This window comes from Teleopsis dalmanni, chromosome 1, assembly GCF_002237135.1.
Source record: "Teleopsis dalmanni isolate 2A chromosome 1, ASM223713v2, whole genome shotgun sequence".
Lineage (NCBI taxonomy): Eukaryota > Metazoa > Arthropoda > Insecta > Diptera > Diopsidae > Teleopsis > Teleopsis dalmanni.
Genome location: NC_051846.1, coordinates 44,354,407 through 44,378,469, shown reverse-complemented (window position 1 = coordinate 44,378,469; position 24,063 = coordinate 44,354,407). Strand labels below are relative to the sequence as shown.

Sequence of the window (24,063 nt, the reverse complement as noted above, 5' to 3'; positions counted from 1 at the left end):
TTTTATTTCTGAATTGAATTGATTATTAAATTTTATATAAAAATGCAACTTTTTATGACGTTATTATTTTTTAGCATTTTTATTAAATAAATTAGTAAAATATATATAAATTAATAAATTATAATTATTTTATAAATATTAATATTAAATAAATTAATAATAAATTAAGAATATTTTTCACGTCATGCGAATGCCAATTTTAGAATTTGCTTCTGATTGACGCAGCTAATTCTTCTAGGACAGCGAAAGCGTTTCCCAGGTTTATGAATGAAATCTATGTCTTTTCCAAAGTCGGGGAAGCGTTGCAAAAACTTGAAAAAATTAATTTTAAAATGATCCAAAAATCTCTCTCTACAACAAAATGAGAGAACAGAATTGAAGAAATACAAGCAATATTTTTGCAATTTGATGTTGTTATTGAATGCGTAAATGACCTGAGAAATAAAATTGATGATTTCTGAACCTCTAAGCGATTGTGATGCAATCCTAAATGAGATATTGATGCTCACATATATATGTGGTTTCATATATGACATTAATCAATTGAAAAGTATACCAAACGAAGACCTTTTCAAGTATTATAATGCTTTAGGTATGATATTTCGGGACAATGAAAACACCTACATTCATCATCCTAAATCGCACAGTAAACTCACTCCACGATATAAACAACTCATTCGGTATAGAAAAGAATATAATTTTAAGAAAGTATATCCGAATGTTTATATAGTAACCAAAATCATGCTTATAATTCCAGTCTGCACAGCTTCTTCTGAAAGAAGTCGTTAAAATTGATTAAGGCTTACTTGAGAAGTACAATGAGTTAACCGAGACTATCTGCAATATCAATTCTATCAATTGCTGTGAAAATAGCAGCTGGTGCAAACTATGATATAATTTTAAAAATATTCAGTGAAGGTAAAGGTAGGAAAATTCATGTCAATTCTCAAAACCCCATGGATTCAAACCCCCTCAGAATCTCAGATTAGTTTTTGCGCATTTCTTTTTTCGAATAAAAGCAACCCACAACTTTTCGGTTATTTACGTATGTGGATTAAGACCTTTTGTATAAGCACATTTTCGTTCACTTAGTTTACTTTTGTAAATGGCACTTGACACCTTTTTTAGTCTTAACCAACGATTTATTATATAAATATATGTTGTACCTGGCTGTAGTTTTGCTGGCGACTAAAACGTAGAGAGCCGGTGCAGAATATTTAAAAAAATAAGTATTACAGAAATAAATTGGACTGAGACAATGCGCAGAAATGGATTACTCATAAATATATACAATACATACTAAATATACAGAGCACTACATATCATGAAATAAATGTAAATGGTAAACTTCTGTACCAACATAATTTTTTCATTTTTGAGTATTATTGATGCTTGCTTTAAATTCCCACTTGCATATCAATTAATCCGACATCAATTTCCATATGATTAGAACACATTCTAATCAGACACGCATGTGGTATGAAAACAAAAGATTAAGTGCCTCAATTCTATTTAGGAGAGCTATCGCTATATATTTCTATTTAGTTTATTTGAACGAATACAATCAGACTTTTTATTAAAGAAGTAAACTAAAATTTTAATAAATCTCAAGTATTTTAAACATTCATATATTTCAATATTTTTAAATACATATATATATTCTTAAATATAGATTAATAAGATTTGAGAAAAAGTAATATTGTAAATTATTCAATTTTTAATTATCAACTTAAAATTGCACAACCTCTTAAGGTGCGAGGGTTGTGACTTGTGCCACAGGGCATGTTGATGGCTTCTCCCCCGTTACACATTTTTGTTGTACTTCTGAGAAATAACCTTCTGGGCAGGCCATACCAATAGCTGTCCAACCGACCGGATTACTTCGTTTCTCACAATAAACGTATCTTTATATGGTATGAAAAAGAATAATATATAAATAATTTTTTAAATTTTAAAGTATATTAGATAAGATATATATAAGTTAAATAAGATAAAACATACGCTCTACAAGTTAAATCATTAGTATTCGTGGTGTAGAAATATGTTTTGGTGGTTTGTACCGCTGAACACACCGCTTCTAACTGACCAGGTGACGATGTTGTTGTTGTTGGTGGTTGTGTTGGACTAACTAGACTTGCGCAAGTCTTGGTCATACCATACTAAGAAGTCATAATAAATTATACAATATTATTAATTTAAATAAATATTGAGGAATGTTTAATAGATTTACATGGTCTAATACGCATTCTTTTGCACATATATTTTTGTCCTTCTGATATAGGTCATTACTGCACACCTCATCGGTGTCACATTCGAAAAGGGCACTATAAATTGGTACTTGATCAACACAACGCACATATTCCTTTTGAGAAACACAAGTAAATCCTTTGTGTGTAGCGCTACTATCTGGACATATGGCACAACTGCCTTTACATGGAATTACAAGTTTTTTGCTGTCAATATCTGCTTCACTCTCACATATTGCATCTGAATTAGTGCATTTTTTGTCTCCACATGTTTTAGGTTTACCCATTGGAATCCCTAAGAGATGCATAATAATTTAAAAATGATTTGTTATAAAGTTAAATATAATTTCTATATTACCACCATCGCATAGAACATAACTATTAGGACTATCACACAAAACTCCGTTGCTCATACATTCATTACACTGAAAAGATAATAAAATATTTTATTTGTTTTATTATAATATATATTGCTAATAATTAAATAAAGTTTAATAAACAAGTTATTATAATAAAGTTAATTTATATAACTGTGGTTTATGCGTTAGTACTAAAAATAACACAGTAAGTTTATTTGTTGTTTACGAATAAACAATAAAATTTAACAAAACTGATCATTTGAATTAATTAACTCAAGTATATGTTGGAACTATGTATTAAGACATGAATCTATGATTCAAATTTGATAGTGTTCAATTTTAGACAAAATTTAAAAAATTATATACGAACAATTAAACCAATAGATGTTTTCAAAACAGATGAATGATAAATATTTGACACTCAATAATTGATGTTTATACTGGACACTGGATGTTTATTCGATGTACTTAAATCGACTGTCTTCTGCTCTCTCTAATTAATTTCTTGTTATAATAGAATTTTTAATTATGTGATGAAATAAGGAATGATAAGTATTTTGTATAATTTGATATAAATTGCATAGAAAAGCTTCTATACCTTATTCTAATTACTTTAAGCCCAATTGTTAAATGTCAAACAATTCGTTAATAGTTATTTTTTGTTTTTTAAATATTTAAAACATATATAATCATTTCTAATAAAAGGATTCTTTTATTAACTTACTTTTTGTCCATAAGAAAAATCCGCCAAGGATAATAGAGACACTACGAACAGCAACACAATCTATAAAATTTCATTGTTAAATTTTTAAAATTTTTTTTTAAAAATTTCAACTCACTTTGGTCGGCATTTTTATTTTATTTTAATTTTATATAAAACACAATTTAAATATGATATTATCCTTTATTCTCAACTTTAATAAGTTTGATTTGCACAATTTTTTCGATATTGGTATTCTCTAACTCTTCACTTGAGAATGATTATTTGCAAGTTGCTTCAAACGGCTTTTATATTAAAATTTCAATGTTACAACTTTTATTAATTGGCTTTCTCAAAGATACAAGACATTCTCAAAATGTTATAAAAATTTATCACATTTATTACTTTATTTATGTTTATGATCCTTTGATCATTTCTCTAGGCAGAACTGTAATGTCGACACCTTGAAAATTGTCAAAGACTTTGCCCGATTATGGTGAACATACCTTACCTCTAGAAATGAGTTGCTTTTAATTTTGTTTACTTTGATAAATCATGAATGCCTTCATAAAAATTAATTGAATTTTATTTGATTTTATATAGCTTATCGCATATATGCTATTCTAAAAGTCTATAAAAAATGATAAATGATCCATTTTATTGGCCCTATGAAACACAGCCATAAGTTTACGACTAACACCGACTACCAAGTGAGTTACTCGTGTTTTTAATAAGAAATGTTTTGATAAAAAATACTATAGAATAATGAGTTCTTTTTTCATAAAATAAAAATACAAAATAAAAAGAGCATCTACACATGTTTACTAATTTTCTAATAAACCTTGAAAATCATAATATTTCCACTATTTGCAGTTTATAGATAATGTTTATTGAAGTGCTTATAAATATAGTATTTCGCATATTTTTAATTTCATTAAAGAAAGTTTGAAAGCAATTAAATATTGTTTCCTATAATAAAAAATTATGAAAGCAATCTTGAATAAAAAAATAAAACGTATTATGGAATTCCATTTGAAAATTCTTAGTTAACTGAAAATGTTGTCACAGTTGGTAACGCACTTGTTAAGAAAGGTTGTTTCATTATCTTTTTTCTACTTTTGGTACATTGAAGAAGTCGAGACAAAATTAATATGGTTGACCACAGAATATACATAGAACCTTTAATTTCCAGCAATACCATATGGATCTTCCTGTAATTATTATGAATCATGTTCAGATTTCTCTGCAAATCTAAATACTACTTCAAGTTGCAATTCTTAAACCGAGGCAACAGTTATTTTACAACAATTAAAAAATAATTATATCTTGATCCGAGGTAATTATAGCACATATATGCCATGCTATCTGGGCGGTCAATGCAGAAATTAAGTTCTCAAAAATATTTCAATAATAACATTATTCATTGCGTTTATTTAAAACAGCAAACATCGTAGTACACAATTATTTAATTTTTATCAATAGTTAGTGTGGCCTTCTGAAGCAAATTTAGAACAATTTTTACTATTTTCTGAAAAGTTTTGAAAATTTACTTAAAATAAAAAACGCTCACCATTATTTCCTAAAAATATTAAGCATAGATTGAAAATGTTATACTACATATAAATTGCCCTACTAATTGGAGTTCATGCCAATAGCGCAACAGTGTCAATCCATTTAAGCTAACAATCAGTATTCAATATACATATCTAACATAAATAAAATCAAAGCTCTAAAGAACAATTTCGCAAAAACAGGATAACAAACGAATATAAGTGCTAGTTGAAAGCACAAGGCCAACATAAGTGGAAGTTAAAAGCACCAAAAAACGCGGAAAATGCCACAAAAATTGTATTAAAAATTTCTAAATACACCTAGAAAGATAATGCGGAGTCAGAAGTAGTTAGAATTAATAAACTTAAAGTCGATTAAATGAACTTAGTTTACAAACATATTTTTAAAAAAGTTTTTGTTCAAATGTGAAATAATATCAGAAAAAATTTAGAAAATTTAGGAAATATTTCAAATGATATAAAATACTAATAACACCTAATAGGTTATATATTATAAATCAGGCCAATGTCTCAAGAAAGCTGTTTAAGTTTAAGTTGTTTTTTAGCAATTGTATATAATTTCCTCTTTTTTTGTTAGTATCTAATTGACAATGAGAATAAATTCATTCATTCCATATTTCTCTAGAGGACGGTAAACATAAATTTCTCTTTAAAATGCATAGGCTATTATAAATAATTTAAGATCCCAATGGGCGTATAAATATAAGTCATACATTTACTCTAACTTGACTATGTAGTTATATTTACTTCTTGGTACATTATTGATTATAGCAAAAACAGAACAACGTACTTTGAAGTACCAAGTTTGGTCATATGAGCACAAAATATCCTCAGCATCACAAATGAAATAAAAACTGGTCAATGATCTTCATTATTTTGAAATTAATGAAGATCATTGAATAAACTTGTTGATATAAAAAAATTATCAAGTGAACCCGTCTGTAACACTTTTCATATAAGAAAGTTACCAATAGAATAGTTATCACATGTACTCAGAAAGATCCAAATCTGTACCCATTTAATCACTTTCAACCAGTGTTTGCCTATATATATATTAAATTCTTTTACTCCTACGAGGACTATAGGGCCGTAACAAATGTCTTCCACTCTGTACAATTGGTAGCCAGTAGGTTAAACTCTCTCCAGTTTGTGTAACATTTCCATGTCAATTTGCCTTCTCCAGGTGTTAGCAGGTCTGCCCCTTCTTCTGGAACCCATTGGGTTCCACTCAATCGTCATATATATATCGTTTTGCCTAATCTATATGAGAAATAACTACACCGCAGTCATTGATTGATTTGAATGATGAAAATGAGGTTGTTAGTATCATTTTTGAAAATAACACACTATTATAATCCGGATATTAAAAAGGAGACGAAAATGAAAATTTCTTCAGATTAATGTACTCCGATAAAAACGAAGACAGTTTCTTCAGCAATATAAGTTACGGCATTTGGTTTTTAAAATGCACATTCCATATAATATATATATACGTCGAAAAATATAAAACATGATAATATTATACGACCGCTGAAATGTTGAAATTAGAAAAAAATGTCAACAACGCATTCGGTCATTCGTCAGCAATTTTAACAGAAAAGTTAATCGAATAACATTATGTGTTTTTATTACGTCCACCAGATCTGGGTCCTATTAATTTTTATTTATTTCTAAACATCAAAAAATTGTTCATTGAAAAGAAAAATTAATCAATTTCGAACGTAATTACTACTCGAGTAATTACTACTCGAGATCCTTACATCAAAGAAACATATGCTTCGGAAGGTTTAAAGCAATAATACTGCCCTTGCATAGGCAAGTGTATAGACGTCAGGGAGGATTATGTTGAAAAACAAATTTAAAAATAAGTAAAAATTCTCTCTTATTTATTATTGATTTATCAAAAATTCCTTGTAAATCTAATATAATAAAATAAAATAAAATAAAATAATGAAAAATATTAATTTTTTGACAAAAGGAAAATTAATTATTTTGTTTTAAGTCATATAAAGTCCATTTATTTTTAATGTTTTTAAAGTACATATTTAATTTTTGAATTTAAATTAATTAAAATTAATTTAAAATTTAAAACAATGTTTTTGAATAATTAGTCACGTATTTGATGTTTTTGCTTTTTTAATTAAAAATTTTATTCCTGTTCCTCTCGATCACAAATAATTGAGTTATCCTGAAAGAAAAATAAATAATTAGGCTATAAATGCTTATAAACAAAATATTAATCTATTTTTTGTATTTTAGTTTCCGGTTAGTTTAATTATATTAGATTCTCTTCATTATAAAGTATAATAATAATATAAGTATATAAGTTTAATAAATGGAAATTGTCTTAATATATTTTTTATATCTTAATTATTTTCTTTTACCATAAAAAATTATTCAAATAGTGTAGAATAATAAATAAATTATAATATTTATAATAATATACAATATAATAGCATATAAATTAAATATATTTATATAAAATAATTATAATAGCATTACTTACATCAACTTCCTCAACACAAATCTCTTGTCTGGAAGCGTCACAAACTTTATTATCTGGACAAATGCCACCCACATCTGAAGGTACTGAAGAGCCGAAGCAGAATAAAAATGTGTTCCGACTTGTGCAAGTAAAAACTTTGTTGTTATTGCATCGACCACATGAGGCGGTATCACCACAGCTTGCCGATTGTGCACCTATCTGACCGCAAATAATCGGTAGTTTTGTGCAGACCATCGTTGCAAGAAAATGTTTGATCTGGATGGGGTTCAGTAGCTATTATAATGAATATTATAAATATTAATTATTATTCATGAGAAATATCAAATACTGATTTTACCGCCAAAACAAAATCTAAAAGAAGTTGCATTGATGCAGGCTACTCCATTATCCTGACATTGATTGCATGCGGAGTTCACTGAATGAAAAGTTGTATAAATCAATAGTGCATATATTGGAAATTGTTGCTATTTTTGCAAGAAAAAATTTTTAAAATTAAATTTTATAACAAAAACGATATTATAATATATATCTTACAATAAATTTCGAAATATACATTTTATGTATTTATTTTTAAAAAAGGCAAACTGTAATTAAAGAAAAGTTCGCAATGACTAATTTAAAGTTTGTTAAAAAATGGAACTAAACCCCAAAATTTATTTATCTTTGAAGATAATAATTTCAAAATTTTATCATTATTTAATTATAATTATATTACAATATAATTTTATTTCCGTAACAAAACTAATAATATCCAAACATGAACAATTAAAAAAGTACATACATATATCATTTAAAAATAAATTTGTTTGTGAAATATATTTCAATTTACAAAATAAATAGTGCGTTATAAAAATGTATTTAGAATGGCGAAAATAATATTATTAAATTTATTAAAAAATTCTAAGAAAAAATTAAATATGTATATTCTTCTTTTAATGATTTTATTGTTAATTTTTTTTTTAATATACTAATAACATAATTATTTATGGCAATTTATCTAGTGCAAATTTGTACTGAAATGGTAAATAAGTAGATCTAGATTTTGCTTTTAACAAAAAAAAAAGGTTTTAAACTGGACTGGTAGTCGCACAAGCATTAAAACTTACAAAAATTAGTAGGATAGAACACTTGATGGTCGCTGAGATGGCAGCATGAAGATCATCAGGTTAGTAGGAGACTAATGTTGGGTATTGTTGATCTAGGATAATGGTGGACCCCATTGATTCCTGGTACCAATGGTGTAGTCTGAGGATGCACATATGAATATGCATAGGAGGGGGTGGGGGCTATGGGCCATACTACACCAAGTATTAACGATGTGCAAACATTTATTTGCTATACACTATTTTTATCAAAATAGTACTAGGTATTCGTAATAACATTTCTTGCGTATTCAACGGCTGCATCATGTAGTCATGTATGTTCGTGCCTGGATAATTTAAATTATAAATATAGTAGGCCATTGGCAATGGCAAAGTATGTGTTCGGTGTGAAATCGATGAGATCGACACCACTGACAGTTAAGTGACATCTTCTACATCTATTGTATTTTTAGTTTTCATTTTTATTTTATTTTACTGTATTTATTTTAATCTTATTTTATTATTATAATCTTATTTTTATTTATTTTAATCTTATTTTTATTTTTATTCTATTTCATGGTTTAATTTTATTGACAAATTCAACTGACTAAACCGATCAGCTAACTGGAAAAGCTATGCAACTCCTATTTTTCCTCCATTCTGATGAGCTCAGGTAGTCCTAAACACGTCAGTGGAAACTTTTAAAGTACAAAAATGCTTTTCTTATTGTCGTTTATTTTTATTCTATTTCATGGTTTATTTTACTGACAAATTCAACTGACTAAACCGACCAGCTAACTGACGAAGTCATGTCTATAAGATATGCAACTTATATTTTTCTTTCACTCGAATAAGCTCAGGTAGTTCTCGAACATAATGCGTTAATGGAAATTTTTAGTGTAGAGAGATACTTTTCTTCGAATCCCTATTGTTACTCAAATAAACAATAACGGGACTAAAATTTGTTTATCTCATCAATTATTTATGCTAATTATACTGATACCTATATTTAAATAGATTAGAGTAACTATTATATGTGGGTAAGTGAGACCATCAACACAAGTATTGGGAGAAGTAAGTATATATATTTTTGTAGTTAGAGTTTCTCTGTTGCTGTTTTCCAATGACTAGTCATCACTGTGGGTCTCGCTATTAGGCGATATACTGTGGGCATGGCCTTACAACTATTATTTGCTTATATGAGTATGACAATGAAAAAACTCCAGTCTGGCTAAGAAAACTGAAGCTTTAAACACAAAACAAATATCACAGAATGACGTCGAAAGTTACACCAACACAAGAAATCATTTCTAAAACCATAATATGTAGTTTTAAAGGTTCGTCTATTAAAAAGGAGATAGAAAATATTTCGGCAGAAACCGAAATAAATAGTAGTCAAACGGTGCGAGCTGCAGGCTATATGGTAGATGTAGCAAAGCTTTCCAACCAAGTTCTGTAAATTTGTTTTGAGTCATTAGAGATTTATGTTGCTTGGTCATGATGAAACAAAATCTGCTCACTCACTTATGTGTTGGTCAATATTAGTCGCTTTTGTTTGATTGTTTTGTTCAATTTGTGATTACTCCACGACAGAATGAATCATTATACTAGACTGGAACAGCTTATAATAGACAATACCCTTCAAATCCCAATAAACATATACTGTAACTTACTATACTATACACATCATTTTATTCTATTTTATATCCATAAATAATACTGAAAGTACTTCCACAGGTTGTATTTATAAATAAATAATAAAACAAAAAAAAATATTTTCGGTATTGATCCGTTTCGGACGTAAAACGTTTCGTACAACTAATATAAAATATTTTCAAAACTTTTTACAGTGTATGATCGATAAAACAACAAAATTTTATTCTCATAAAATGGTTTATGATAAACTAATAAAAGCATACCGTATCATTCTAGTAGTATGTTTAATATTTACTAAGTATTAAGGAAATAATATATTAGTAAACAACCAAAATATATGAGTTCCCCTCTCATACTTTACGAAAGGTATATAAATTAGTAATATTTACAATACTATTTCTAAAGTTTACACCTGTCAGCTGCCCTACAATTCTTACAATTACTTAAGTCTCCTTTCATAAGATACCTAAAGTTTGTAGTGTGAATTGAATGTAGGGTTTCTTACTAAAGACATCTAAATTGTGGATTTACATTCCATATTTGCTCTCAGAGAAGTGGTAATCACGGTTGCCAGTTATGGTACTTTAGTACCAATATTGGTACTTTTTTTTTCGTTTGGTACTTATGTTCAAAAAATGGTATATTTTTGACGACCCAACTTTATTGTGGATATTTCCAATTAATTTTTTTTATAAATGCAACATTGCACTATTTTATATTTTGTTCATTTATAACGCTATAAAAAACAGAACGAAAAAACAAAAAGGTCCAAAAAAATTTTGGATCTTTTTTCACAGAAATTGGCACCTTTTTAAACCAATTTTGGTACAGAAAAAAATTTTCAAGTGGCAACCGTGGTGGTAATCATAAAATTGTGGGAGACACGAGTACAATGAGAGAAGTGATTCAATGCGATAATTAATAATTTTCTTATAATGTGACTCACATTATGCGAGTAAACACGAAAGAGATAAATAAAAAATTAATGAATAAGAACAAAAGAACTTTTCTTGCCTCTTATATATTAAATGGGTATTAATCCTGTTAACTTCAACTTTAAACCTTAATTATTAAAATGGGATTATTAACGCTCTTAACTTAATAGGTTGGCTTAACAAAAAGAATTACAGCTCTTTAAGTGCAAGCACATTTTGGTAAAAATATCATAATATTTTGTTATAATAAAATAGTTTATAAGCTTTTATGGTATGTTGTTAAACTTTTTGGCAAAATCTTAGTTAAAATTCTTGGAAATGTTTATGAATATTTAAAAATAAATTTCCCAGAATTCATAATTTTTATAATAAGAATATCTTTATGGATATGCATACTCGTATATATAAACCCATATAACTCTATGCATCTACAAAGATTTATGTATTTACACAGGCCCACCCAGTTTTGTGATAATGAAGCAATCTCTAAGTAAGTATTTTGTATTTATCAATAATTTGGGCCAATTTTAATTTAATACTAAATGAAAAGAATTTTGATATTTGAAGATTTGGAATTGTATAAAATGGTTGGTGATTGTTAGTAACATATTAAAGCTATAGAAGGAGTAAAAGTTAAAGAGCTTTTTTTAAAATGCGTCTTTCGAAATTTTTAACTGTAAGACAATTTTGCATTCATAAGTGATTTAAATAACTAATTAAATTTATAAATTAACAGTTGTTATTTTGTGTGTACTGTGGAGTTAACCGCAAGGTCTTTGCTAATTCTGATTTAATTGAAATATGTAACAAGAATGGAGCGGGAAGTTGGGGGATTGAGAGTGATCCAACTTGTTCTACGTAATTTTGAAGAATGTACTTATTGCAAGTAAAAATAATAATTCAATGTTTTCTTCTAGATATGTATATTGTTATAATATCGGAAATGAATTCAATTTAGTTGTTATGACATGTCGTGGAAATAATTATTTTGATCCACAAAATCGCTTGTGTGTATCAGATAAAAGTGTTTGCAACAACAATAATGTTCAAACTACAATTACAAATCAAGAAACCTCAACCCCAGTTCCAAATAAAAATATTTGTGAAGTTGATGGTTCTCAAACTAATGTGAATGATAACACCTGTAGAACGTAAGTGTAATGAACTAAACTGAATATATATATTAACATATATTATGCATCATATCCATAGTCAAAAGCTTAATAAAAATATTATCTATATACTATACTTTTAGGTATATATATTGTTTTAAAGCCGCAAACGGAGTACTAACCGAAGTATTGCTTTCATGTAACAATGGTTTTTATTTCGATAATTTATCCAGACTTTGTACTTCAAGGAAACCTGAAGAATGTACTGATTCAGTTATTGAAATGAGCACAACACAAGATTTAGAGACAACAACAAATACACCAATACCGATCTCTTGTGCAGAGTTAGGAGTTGGTGCACATGCAAATAAAAATGATTCAACATGCAAGACGTAAGATAATTATCTGCACATATAATTTAAAAATTAAGTATGTAATTTTATATTTTAATTATTTGTAGTTTCTTATACTGTTTCAAGAACCAAAATGTTTGGATGAATATAATTCAAAGCTGCGCCGAAAAGCAATATTTTGATTCTCAGACTCAAACATGTAGTCCACGTAAGCCCAATGGTTGTTTATCTGATGAAAATGGTGTTTCAAACAATGACTATAACAACATTAAAGGATTTCTGGGAGAAGCATTTAATAAATTAAACATTGTTTTTTTCTTAAACCAATCAAACTAATGTTCTAAAAATATATTTTCACTCTATGTTAATATAATCAAATGGTTATAACAATGGTTTTAATAGATGCAGAAATATTAAATAATTCTTTGAATATTAATATGAAAAACCACAATATTTGTAATATTATATGTAAGTTTATTTGTATATCTGAGCCAACATAATAATTATTATACTATATTTCAAAATAAAAAAAAATTGTATATTAAATCCTATTATTTTTTTCCTGTTACATATTTAGCCCCTAAACAAAAAAAATCACATGGGTAGATTTTATATAAATAGATTTTCGAGGAATGAGGTTTTAAATTATTTTTTTCCCAGTTTTTGGAAACTGCTTCACATGTTCCAATTGAAACTAATAATGAGAAGATATTAACTCTGAACATAATACCGACTTAAAGAAGTAATAAACGGTAATCGAAAAAATTATTATATTATATAAATTATATATGTTATATATATTATTACATATCAACTTTTAATTTTATCCATTATATAGTTAAATGAAGTCTTAGGGTGTTTTAATTTACATATAGAAATTATTTCAAAATGCTAAATATTGATATTCTTTTCTTATATAAGAAATGATATTCTTTTCTTATATAGGAAATAATGGTGAATAAATTTTATTATTCTTAAATCATTTATTAAAAAAAAATAAAATGTATAAATAATAACTAGTTGTTACATTAACCATAAGCTCAAACTTAATAGCAAGCACTTTTCAAAATTCATACTTTAATATCAATTTTAGATTACTACTGGCGCTCACTCGAAGGTACTTCACCCGGTTTTTTGAACTGTATTCTAACATTATCTAACTTATCCTACAACTTAATTAGTATCAGCTATGTGATATAAGACTCTACAATACCTTACTTCGATGAGGTACATTGAACTGCATATGGTAGATGAAAGTCAATTGTTCCAACTAAACTCCATGATTTGATAGCAATCCATCATATAACTTATAATCAACATAGTATTTAATATATTAATATAAGAAGTTTAAAATAAATGAAACTTTTGGGTACTATAATCCACGCTATATATATATACATATACATATATATATATGCAGTTATTGATATTAGTTGGAAGAACTATTAGAATAGATAGTAGTACTCATAATATAGATTAGGATGAGTTCTTAATAACAGTTTGTATGGCAACCATATACACATCTATATCGTCTGTAACAGTTAACGAAACTCTAAAAAAGAGGAGAGTTTACATTAAGAAAAAGAATTTTTTCAAAGAAAAACATGTTCCCAATATGCCGTTTATGTGAGCGATATCTACATTTAAACTAATAAGCCCATTTTTATTGACAACTGTGTATAGTGAAATACACATGGAGTGAGATATTCTCTGTAAACATGAAAATGTTGTTATAGTCAAAGGATTAACACGATATATATATATATATTATATGTAGTTTTTGATGAGATCTTTTCAATAGAAAGTCAGTAAGAGAATAGATTTCTATTTTAGTTTCTTGGAAAGGGTTCAGTTATATACATTTTCCGTTAGAAGAAATTGACAGTATTATTAGAAATTTTAATATAGGCTATTAAGTCATTTAAAGGTACTTCATATTTATTATAAACTTTTAACTCCATTTAATTAATTAATCCTTATAGAAATGTTATTTCGTTTTTTTGATTACCAATTTTTCTTTACATTTGTAAATTCTTTATATTTTCAAACTAAATGCTAATTTTTCTATTATAATAATTATTGTTGCATTACAATAATTAGCTATATTATTACAAATTAATATTATTACTAAATATTATATAATATAAATTAATGATTCATATTCTGACCCATATTTGCTTCATTAACTTGGTTTTTACCAAAAGTTTAGGATTGGATTGTAATAAGTTTGGACTATATTGGGAGTTTAAAAATTTTTTCTTATAATAATTTTAATTTATTTGATTTTATCTTGTTTTATTCTATAATATTATCACTTCTACAATGAATATTTAATTTTTCCAGTGAATTGATTTCAGTGCTTATCGTATAGTTATCACTTTGTAATAATAATTTTTTTAATAATATTGCTTTGATTTTAACAAAAAAAAATATAACTATGTTCTCAATAAAAATTGATTTATGTATCCTAAAATATTGAAAATTAGAAAAAAATTGGGCCAATAAGTCATAAAGATATATTTTAAGTATTTTTTACCGAGTTTTGATTATACTTTACCTGTTTTGATAAGAACTTCAGACAATACCACATTTTTGACTATTTAAATTTTTAGTATTTAAAAGCATTTTCTACGCATATGTTTCAAACAAAATCTTTTAAAAAAATGTTGGCACTATTTGTGGTGAATATAGAATATAAAATAATTACAAATGTAAATGTTAATTACATTAACTTAATTATTTTCAGTTCTTAAGTCTCAGCATTTTAATTGGTGCGCAAAATAAATGTGACATCTGCCAAACGGTCAACTTCGTCGCTTGTCACAGTGAAACTGTATTTTCATTGTGTATCAACGGTGTTGCCACTTATGACTACAATGAATGTCCTGCAGATAATGTTTGTACAGATGGGCCATATATTTGCTATCCGAAACAACGTGGATATCAAACAAGCTGCCCCCGAACAGATGTTATTGCTGATAAACCTGATGATAAGTGTGCAGTTTGCGATTCGCCCGGACAAGTATATGCATGCCTTAATAGAAATACTATTGCTTTCTGTTTCGGAAGCGATGTTGCTTATTATGAATCAATTGCCAAATGTCCACATGGGACAGTATGCGATTTAAATGGTATAAACGATTTTTGTAGTGAGGACACTGCAGTTTTGGTAGTATAGAAATATTTTTTATTAAAGTATTATGTCATATAGTTGATTTTTCTGACTATAGCCTAGTTGTAGCCGTCCACCAAGTGAAGACGACGACACTACTACAACAACCGAAACGACTTTAGCGACAACAGGAATTGTTTCAACGATTTCAACCGAAACAACTAATATGTTGACAACTGAAACTGTTTCAACCGATGTCACCACCACACAAGCACCTTTATCAACATATTCTTCAACGATTTCGACCGAAACAACTAATATTGTAACAACTGAAACTATTCCAACCGATATTACTTCAACGCTATTACCAACAACTACTACTACAACAATACAATCAACTACAACAATTCAGTCTACAACAACTCCAACTGAGACACCCACCACAGTTACCACTGAAGTTGATACTACTGAAACAACTCCATCTGTTGAGACAACTACACCATTTGATCCAACAGCTTTATGTAATCTTAATAATGGTGGAGAAGTGGAGAATAAGAATGATCCAACGTGTAAATCGTGAGTTACTAATCTAATGAGTTAATGAATCAACAATATTTTTTTTATTTAGATATTATCATTGTTACAAACTTTCCACTGATTGGGAGGCAGCACTCCAAAATTGCCATGGAGATCTATACTTTAATAAAGAAAGTGGATTTTGTGAAGCCGATAAACCAGAAAACTGTGTACCTCTAACTACAGATTCGTCAACGATTTCGACCGAAACAACTAATATTGTGACAACTGAAACTGTTTCAACCGATGTCACCACCACACAAGCACCTCTATCAACAGATTCTTCAACGTTTTCGACCGAAACAACTAATATTATAACTACTGAAACTGTTTCAACCGATGTCACCACCACACAAGCACCTCTATCAACAGATTCTTCAACAATTTCGACCGAAACAACTAATATTATAACTACTGAAACTGTTTCAACCGATATTACTTCAACGCCATTACCAACAACTACTACTACAACAATACAATCAACTACAACAATTCAGTCTACAACAATTCCAACTGAGACACCCACCACAGTTACCACTGAAGTTGATACTACTGAAACAACTCCATATGTTGAAACAACTACACCATTTGATCCAACAGCTTTATGTGATCTTAATAATGGTGGGGAAGTGGAGAATAAGAATGATCCAACGTGTAAATCGTGAGTTACTAATCTAATGAGTTAATGGATCAACAATATTTTTTTTATTTAGATATTATCATTGTTACAAATTTTCCACCGATTGGGAGGCAGCACTCCAAAATTGCCATGGAGATCTATACTTTAATAAAGAAAGTGGATTTTGTGAAGCCGATAAACCAGAAAACTGTGTACTTCTAACTACAGATTCGTCAACGATTTCGACCGAAACAACTAATATGTTGACAACTGAAACTGTTTCAACCGATGTCACCACCACACAACCACCTCTATCAACAGATTCTTCAACGTTTTCGACCGAAACAACTAATATTATAACTACTGAAACTGTTTCAACCGATGTCACCACCACACAAGCACCTCTATCAACAGATTCTTCAACAATTTCGACCGAAACAACTAATATTATAACTACTGAAACTGTTTCAACCGATATTACTTCAACGCCATTACCAACAACTACTACTACAACAATACAATCAACTACAACAATTCAGTCTACAACAATTCCAACTGAGACACCCACCACAGTTACCACTGAAGTTGATACTACTGAAACAACTCCATATGTTGAAACAACTACACCATTTGATCCAACAGCTTTATGTGATCTTAATAATGGTGGGGAAGTGGAGAATAAGAATGATCCAACGTGTAAATCGTGAGTTACTAATCTAATGAGTTAATGGATCAACAATATTTTTTTTATTTAGATATTATCATTGTTACAAATTTTCCACCGATTGGGAGGCAGCACTCCAAAATTGCCATGGAGATCTATACTTTAATAAAGAAAGTGGATTTTGTGAAGCCGATAAACCAGAAAACTGTGTACTTCTAACTACAGATTCGTCAACTATTGCAACCGATATTACTTCAACGCCATTACCAACAACTAGTGTTACAACAATACAGTCAACTACAACCACTGAAATTGATACTATTGAAACAACTCCATCTGTTGAGACAACTACACCATTTGATCCAATAGCTTTATGTGATCTTTATGGTACTGGATCAGTGGAGAATAAAAATGATCCAACATGTAAATCGTGAGTTAGTAAACTAATTAATTGATAAATTATTAATTAATGATTTTTTTTTAATTTAGATATTATTATTGTTACATAATGTACGGCAATAATTGGTCGATACTTTTCAAACCTTGCCCTGCAGATAAATATTTTAATAAAGAAAGTGGAATTTGTGAACTCGATAAACCAGAATATTGTGTGTAATATACAAATATTTTATCTGCGCACAATGATGGCAGTCATTATCCTTGTGAAAAATTCATTATTACAAATACATAAAATTTAATGTTTCTTAAATGATCAAATAAAATCATTTGATTAAAAACGTAAATTTAAATTAATCAAGCTTTTCCTTTGAAGTTTCCAATGTTCGTATTGAGCACTCTTTGGTGTATTCAGGAATAAAAAAATAATTCTGATTTTGGATATTCTGGTGATTACGTAAATTATTAATAAATAATGACTAAAATTGTAGTGATACATTTTAATGGAATAAAATTATAAATAATATACTTTTATGTACAAAATATTTTTATATAAATTGCTTATGCTTCATGCACATAGAAATAATTATTCTTATTATCGGATGCCATAGGAGATTATAGACTATATTTGGATTAATTCGGTAGGTTCGGAGTAGCAAGAATACATATTTACGTTCTGTAAGAAAAATATTTTAGTAAGAATCTTTTTGAAATGAATTTTATGAACTCAAAGAACTTGCAAAAAAAAAGATTAAATTATATAGGTATAATTGTTCTGGAATAATATTCATTTTATAATGAACATATTACCAACAATATTTGGTTATTTTTTTTATAACATCAATAAGTCATTTACAATATTTTTAGATAGTTTTAATATCAAAGGCATATAAACTATAGGTATATATATATAGCTATAGGTATAACATCACTTATAGATAAACAAGCCGACCAAATTTAATTGATTCATTTTGTGAAAAAAATAAAAATTAGTATAATCATCAACGTCTTCTTATTTCCATCATTGTCTCACATTATTCTTCAATAGTACTAGGAATTACGAAATAAAACACATAGTTGCTTAGTTCTGAATGTTTAATTTGATTTACCTTTAATTAGTTTTTGCACTTTGATTTATACATATACCAGATGCTATTCCATTTTTTAAAACGTTTTCATAAGCCCTTGTAAAAGTTGTACATATGTTCACAAGTGAATTCTTCTTCACTGCTAATAGCAAAGGCAGGGTCAATTTCTTCAAAAAAACAGAAAATCCTTTTATTTTTTATACGAATCTTGACTTCTATTAGAGAATGTCTTCATCTATCTATAACTTTTTAAAGTTGCTTTCAGTTTGTTAAAGCTAGTTGGGTTACAGTACTTACATACAATATATTTCAAGTCTGGGCTTGTCTTTACACGTGGACAACCCCATTAAAGTTTTTATATATAATCGCTTTATTCTCTTTTATAATATAAATTTTGTAGTTCCATTGATATATTGTACATATAAAGAAAGATTCATAAGGTGCCAATCAGTTTTATATAAAAATGTTTAAATTTTTTTTGTCAATGCACGATTATTTGAACCTAGTTTACCTATACTGCTTTGTGTTATCTTTCAAAAGATTTCCTATATTATTTTAATTCTTTTATCGATGTTTGAAGCTCACAACTATGTAATTGATATTTTATAAGATCTATTCAGTAATAGATCTGATTCAATAATCAAAATATATAAAAGATGTAACTTATTCGAATCTGAAGTCATAGACTACAATTGATCAATTCAAAGATTTGCCTCTATTTGCCGTTACTTTAAATTTTGTTATGGTTTAATTATATTTTGAAACATCTATATAGCTTAATTAACCACACAAACTGACAAAGAAGAAAACTTTGGGTAAAGTTCTAACGCTTCCTTAAGATCTTAGTCTAAAAAAACTTTCAGAAAAGTCGTATCACTTCCTTAAGATCTTGGTCATTAAAGATAATTATTCCAAAAAATATTATCGAAAGAAACTCTGAGAAAAGTCGTATCATTCCCTTAAGATCTTACCCATTAAAGATTATTACTCCAAAAAATAGTGTTGATTATAATTATTAGTGATTTTTCATAATCATTTTCTTCAACGCGCATTATTCATGATTATTTATGATTATATCATAATTTCTACTCCCACTAAGTTAAGCAATTAGTTATTAATATGCAATTACCTAGTCACGTTTATCGATTTGATAAGTTTTTGATAAAAATTTTAACTTTGAATTGATTATTATCTACATTCTTAAATGAATGCAATAAACACTTAAAAATAAATGCTCAGCTAATAACAAATCGATTGAAGTCATTATTATTTTATAGCCTACTTAATACACTCTCCAATGTACAACAAATATGTTCCAAATCGAGATTATGAGAGTATTAATCATACTGCACACTCGTTAGGAAGAGTCCAATTACAAAAGTGATATGTCGTCCATTAAAATGCAAGCGTATACAATACATATTAACGTCACAGAAAACAAAAACAAAAAAAATGTCATAAAAAATTTAATTGATCACTTTTAAATCCTTTGTATTATATTTTAAAGATAATTTTTTGATTATTTCGATATATTCCCAAGGCAAATCTTTATATAAATTCAGTAGTTGTACTACTTGCAGAGTCGTATGTCTTTGCCAGCGAAAATGTTTTGTTATTCACATTTGTTATGTTTTCTGGTAAAAGTATAAAACGTCCGACATCGGAAAAGTTCTTAAATTTTGTATTTTTCAGGCTATTTCTTCATTAATAAGCCTGTCCTCCGCCGCATGTAATCAATGCCAAAGCAGCAATTCGGTCGCTTGTCTAAGTTTTCAGGCTTATGCCAATTGTATCAATGGTAAGAAACTGTTTTGAATAAATTGTATTTATTTCAAATTATCTTTATATATGTACAGGAGAACCAAGTAATGATGTGTTATTTTGCCCGATTGGTACTATTTGCACTAACAATGAATTTATATGTCAACCGATATTAACTAATGTGGAAGCAAGTTGTCAGAGTTCACAAATTGTGACAATTAGTCGGAAAAATCAATGCGATGTATGTAGTTCTGCATATAAAACATTTGCTTGCATAAATGAAAATACTGTAGCTTTTTGTTTTGGAAATAATATACCTAACTATGAATCAACCTTAATATGCCCACCAGGCACTGTATGTGATCTAGAGAATTATGCCTTCTGTTCATTGTCTGCAATTGTAAAGGTAATCCAAAATTCCTAGATTCAAATAACAATTAGAAACAATTTTATTGTCTTTTAGCCGAGCTGTCAATCTTTTAGTACTACTACCACTGAAATATTTCACAACAGCACAACAACTTTGAGTTCTGTACATACTGATTCTACAACATCTATTACAGCTTCAACTACACCTAAAATGACAACTACAACAATGAAAACAAAACCAATAACACTTTCAACTACTTCTACTACAAGCACACCAACAATTACAACATCAACAGAGCGGACCACAATTTCTACCACAGCTATGAACACAACACCGAAAATACTTTCAACTACTCGTTTTTCAAATGCGCCAACGACAATAACAACAACAGAGAGAACAACTATCCCCTATACAACCAAGAAGACAATTCTAACAACACTTTCAACTACTTCTACTACAAATACTCCAACAATTACAACAACAAGGGAGAGCACCATAATTCCAACAACTCTAAAAACAACCCCGACAACTACTTCTACCACAAATACTCCAATAGTTACTTCTACTTCTACCACAAATACTCCAATAGTTACAACAACAACAGAGAGTACCACTATTCCAACGACAACTATGAAAACAATACCGACAACAGTTTCAACTACTTCAACCACAAATACTCCAATAGTTACGACAACAACGAAGAGAGCAACTATTCCAACTACAACTATAAAGACAACTCCGACCACACTTTCAACTACTTCTACCACAAATACTCCAATAGCTACAACAACAACGGAGAGAACCACTATTCCAACGACAACTATAAAGACAACACAGACAGCTGTTTCTACTACAAATACTCCAATAGTTACAACAAAAACAGAAAGAACCACTGTTCCAACTACAACTATAAAGACAACTCCGACCACATTTTCAACGGCTTCTACCACAAATACTCCAATAGTTACAACAACAACGGAGAGTACCACTACTCCAACGACCACTATTAAGACAACACCGACAACAATTTCAACTACTTCTACCACAAATACTCCAATAGTTACAACAACAACGGAAAGAACCACTATTCCAACTACAACTATAGAGACAACTTCGACCATACTTTCAACTACTTCTACTACAAATACTCCAATAGCTACAACAACAACGGAGAGAACCACTATTCCAACGACAACTATAAAGACAACACAGACAGCTGTTTCTACTACAAATACTCCAATAGTTACAACAACAACAGAAAGAACCACTATTCCAACTACAACTATAAAGACAACTCCGACTACATTTTCAACGACTTCTACCACAAATACTCCAATAGTTACAACAACAACGGAGAGTACCACTACTCCAACGACCACTATTAAGACAACACCGACAACAATTTCAACTACTTCTACCACAAATACTCCAATAGTTACAACAACAACGGAAAGAACCACTATTCCAACTACAACTATAGAGACAACTTCGACCACACTTTCAACTACTTCTACTACAAACACTCCAATAGCTACAACAACAACGGAGAGAACCGCTATTCCAACGACAACTATAAAGACAACACCGACAGCTATTTCTACTACAAATACTCCAATAGTTACAACAACAACGGAGAGATCTACTATTCCAACGACAACTACGAAATCAACAACAACAACAACTACTTCCAGTACTAACACTCAAATAACTACAATAACAACGGAGAGAACCACTATTCCAACGACAACTATAGAGACAACACCGACTACTACAAACACTCCAATAGTTATAACAACAACCACTATTCCAACGACAACTATAGAGACAACACCGACAACTACTTCCACTACAAACACTCCAATAGTTACAACAACAACGGAGAGTACCAGTATTCCAACGACAACTATAAAAACAACACCAACAACTACTCCCACTACAAACACTCCAATAGTTACAAGAACAACGCAAAGGACCTCTATTCCCACTACAACTATGAAGGCAACCCCGACAACACACTCAACTACTCCTACAACAAATACACCAACGGTAACAACAACACCCACTTCTACTTCGAAGACGACTAAAACTAACCCAGCAAATCCTAGCACTACACAACCCACTACTCTAGCAACCACAACACAAAGAGAAACAACAGTCCCTACAACATCAACTATGTATATCAGCACTACAACGACTATTAGTCCATGTACAGCTCAGACAGCTGCACAATTTTGTGAAATGCTTAATGAGAGTGGATCATATCCTGATTTAACTGATACCACATGCACACAGTAAGTAGAATCGTAAAAAATTATACATCAATACAAGTATATATAAGTATACGAGTACAAGTATAAATATAAACAAGTATATAATAGATACAAATAATTAATTTCTATTATCGAAAAATGTTGGATTCTAGAAGTAATATTAATATCTACTTTTAGGTTCTATTATTGCTATACGGATAATGGAACTGAATATGAAGGTTTCACATACAGTTGCTCTGAAGGATTATATTTTGACCCAACACTTAGAAGTTGTACTGGAACAAAGCCAACCAATTGTGGTCAATGTGATGTTTAAAAAAAATTTCTTTTTCCTTTTTATTATAAAACATTTAAGTTTCTATATAACCTATTCCAATTAATAAATTTCACAAAGCATAATTAAATAATGGTTTTAATATTAATATGTTATTGTTATTTTCTCAATTACTATTTTGCGTAATAGTAATATTTAATTATAGACTTCTCAAGTAATATATTTTGTGTTAAGTACCAGACTATTATTGGGAACCCCAATATAATCAATTTCGTTTTTGACAAAGAGAGCTGCAGAAAAATACTTTTTTGCTTAAAATAATTAGGCTAATGTGAGATTGCTAACTTCAAATCTGAAATCCGTGAAACTTGTAGATATTAAAGTTTCTGGCAATAATGGGTTAAAACTTTAAA

General features: G+C 28.8%; 4 protein-coding genes across 4 annotated transcripts; 2 read left to right on the top strand and 2 right to left on the bottom strand.

The window, feature by feature from the left end:
* Positions 1–1,667: 1,667 nt before the first annotated feature.
* On the bottom strand, positions 1,668–3,592 carry LOC119669414. The gene is made up of 6 exons (XM_038079297.1): positions 3,445–3,592; positions 3,330–3,389; positions 2,605–2,671; positions 2,231–2,541; positions 2,002–2,159; positions 1,668–1,904 (listed from the first exon to the last, which is right to left on the bottom strand). The coding sequence occupies exons 1-6, from the start codon at positions 3,454–3,456 to the stop codon at positions 1,748–1,750; spliced, it is 765 nt and encodes a 254-aa protein (XP_037935225.1). The 5' UTR covers positions 3,457–3,592; the 3' UTR covers positions 1,668–1,747.
* A 3,394-nt stretch (positions 3,593–6,986) lies between these two features.
* LOC119680421 lies at positions 6,987–9,638 on the bottom strand. Its single transcript, XM_038093231.1, is given in 5 exon segments — positions 6,987–7,064; positions 7,383–7,611; positions 7,613–7,655; positions 7,720–7,846; positions 9,630–9,638. Coding segments are annotated over 5 exon segments (447 nt in total). The 3' UTR covers positions 6,987–7,025.
* Positions 9,639–11,642: 2,004 nt separating this feature from the next.
* LOC119673031 lies at positions 11,643–12,961 on the top strand. The gene is made up of 5 exons (XM_038084241.1): positions 11,643–11,731; positions 11,792–11,913; positions 11,973–12,206; positions 12,311–12,559; positions 12,628–12,961. Exons 1-5 carry the CDS (start codon positions 11,708–11,710, stop codon positions 12,854–12,856), a joined length of 858 nt encoding a protein of 285 aa, XP_037940169.1. The 5' UTR covers positions 11,643–11,707; the 3' UTR covers positions 12,857–12,961.
* A 2,205-nt stretch (positions 12,962–15,166) lies between these two features.
* Positions 15,167–23,719, top strand: LOC119680413 (mucin-2-like). Its single transcript, XM_038093218.1, has 11 exons — positions 15,167–15,201; positions 15,267–15,689; positions 15,751–16,208; positions 16,261–16,869; positions 16,922–17,530; positions 17,583–17,921; positions 17,981–18,101; positions 20,668–20,773; positions 20,832–21,142; positions 21,200–23,397; positions 23,554–23,719. The coding sequence occupies exons 1-11, from the start codon at positions 15,184–15,186 to the stop codon at positions 23,690–23,692; spliced, it is 5,331 nt and encodes a 1,776-aa protein (XP_037949146.1). The 5' UTR covers positions 15,167–15,183; the 3' UTR covers positions 23,693–23,719.
* The last annotated feature ends 344 nt before the right edge of the window (positions 23,720–24,063 follow it).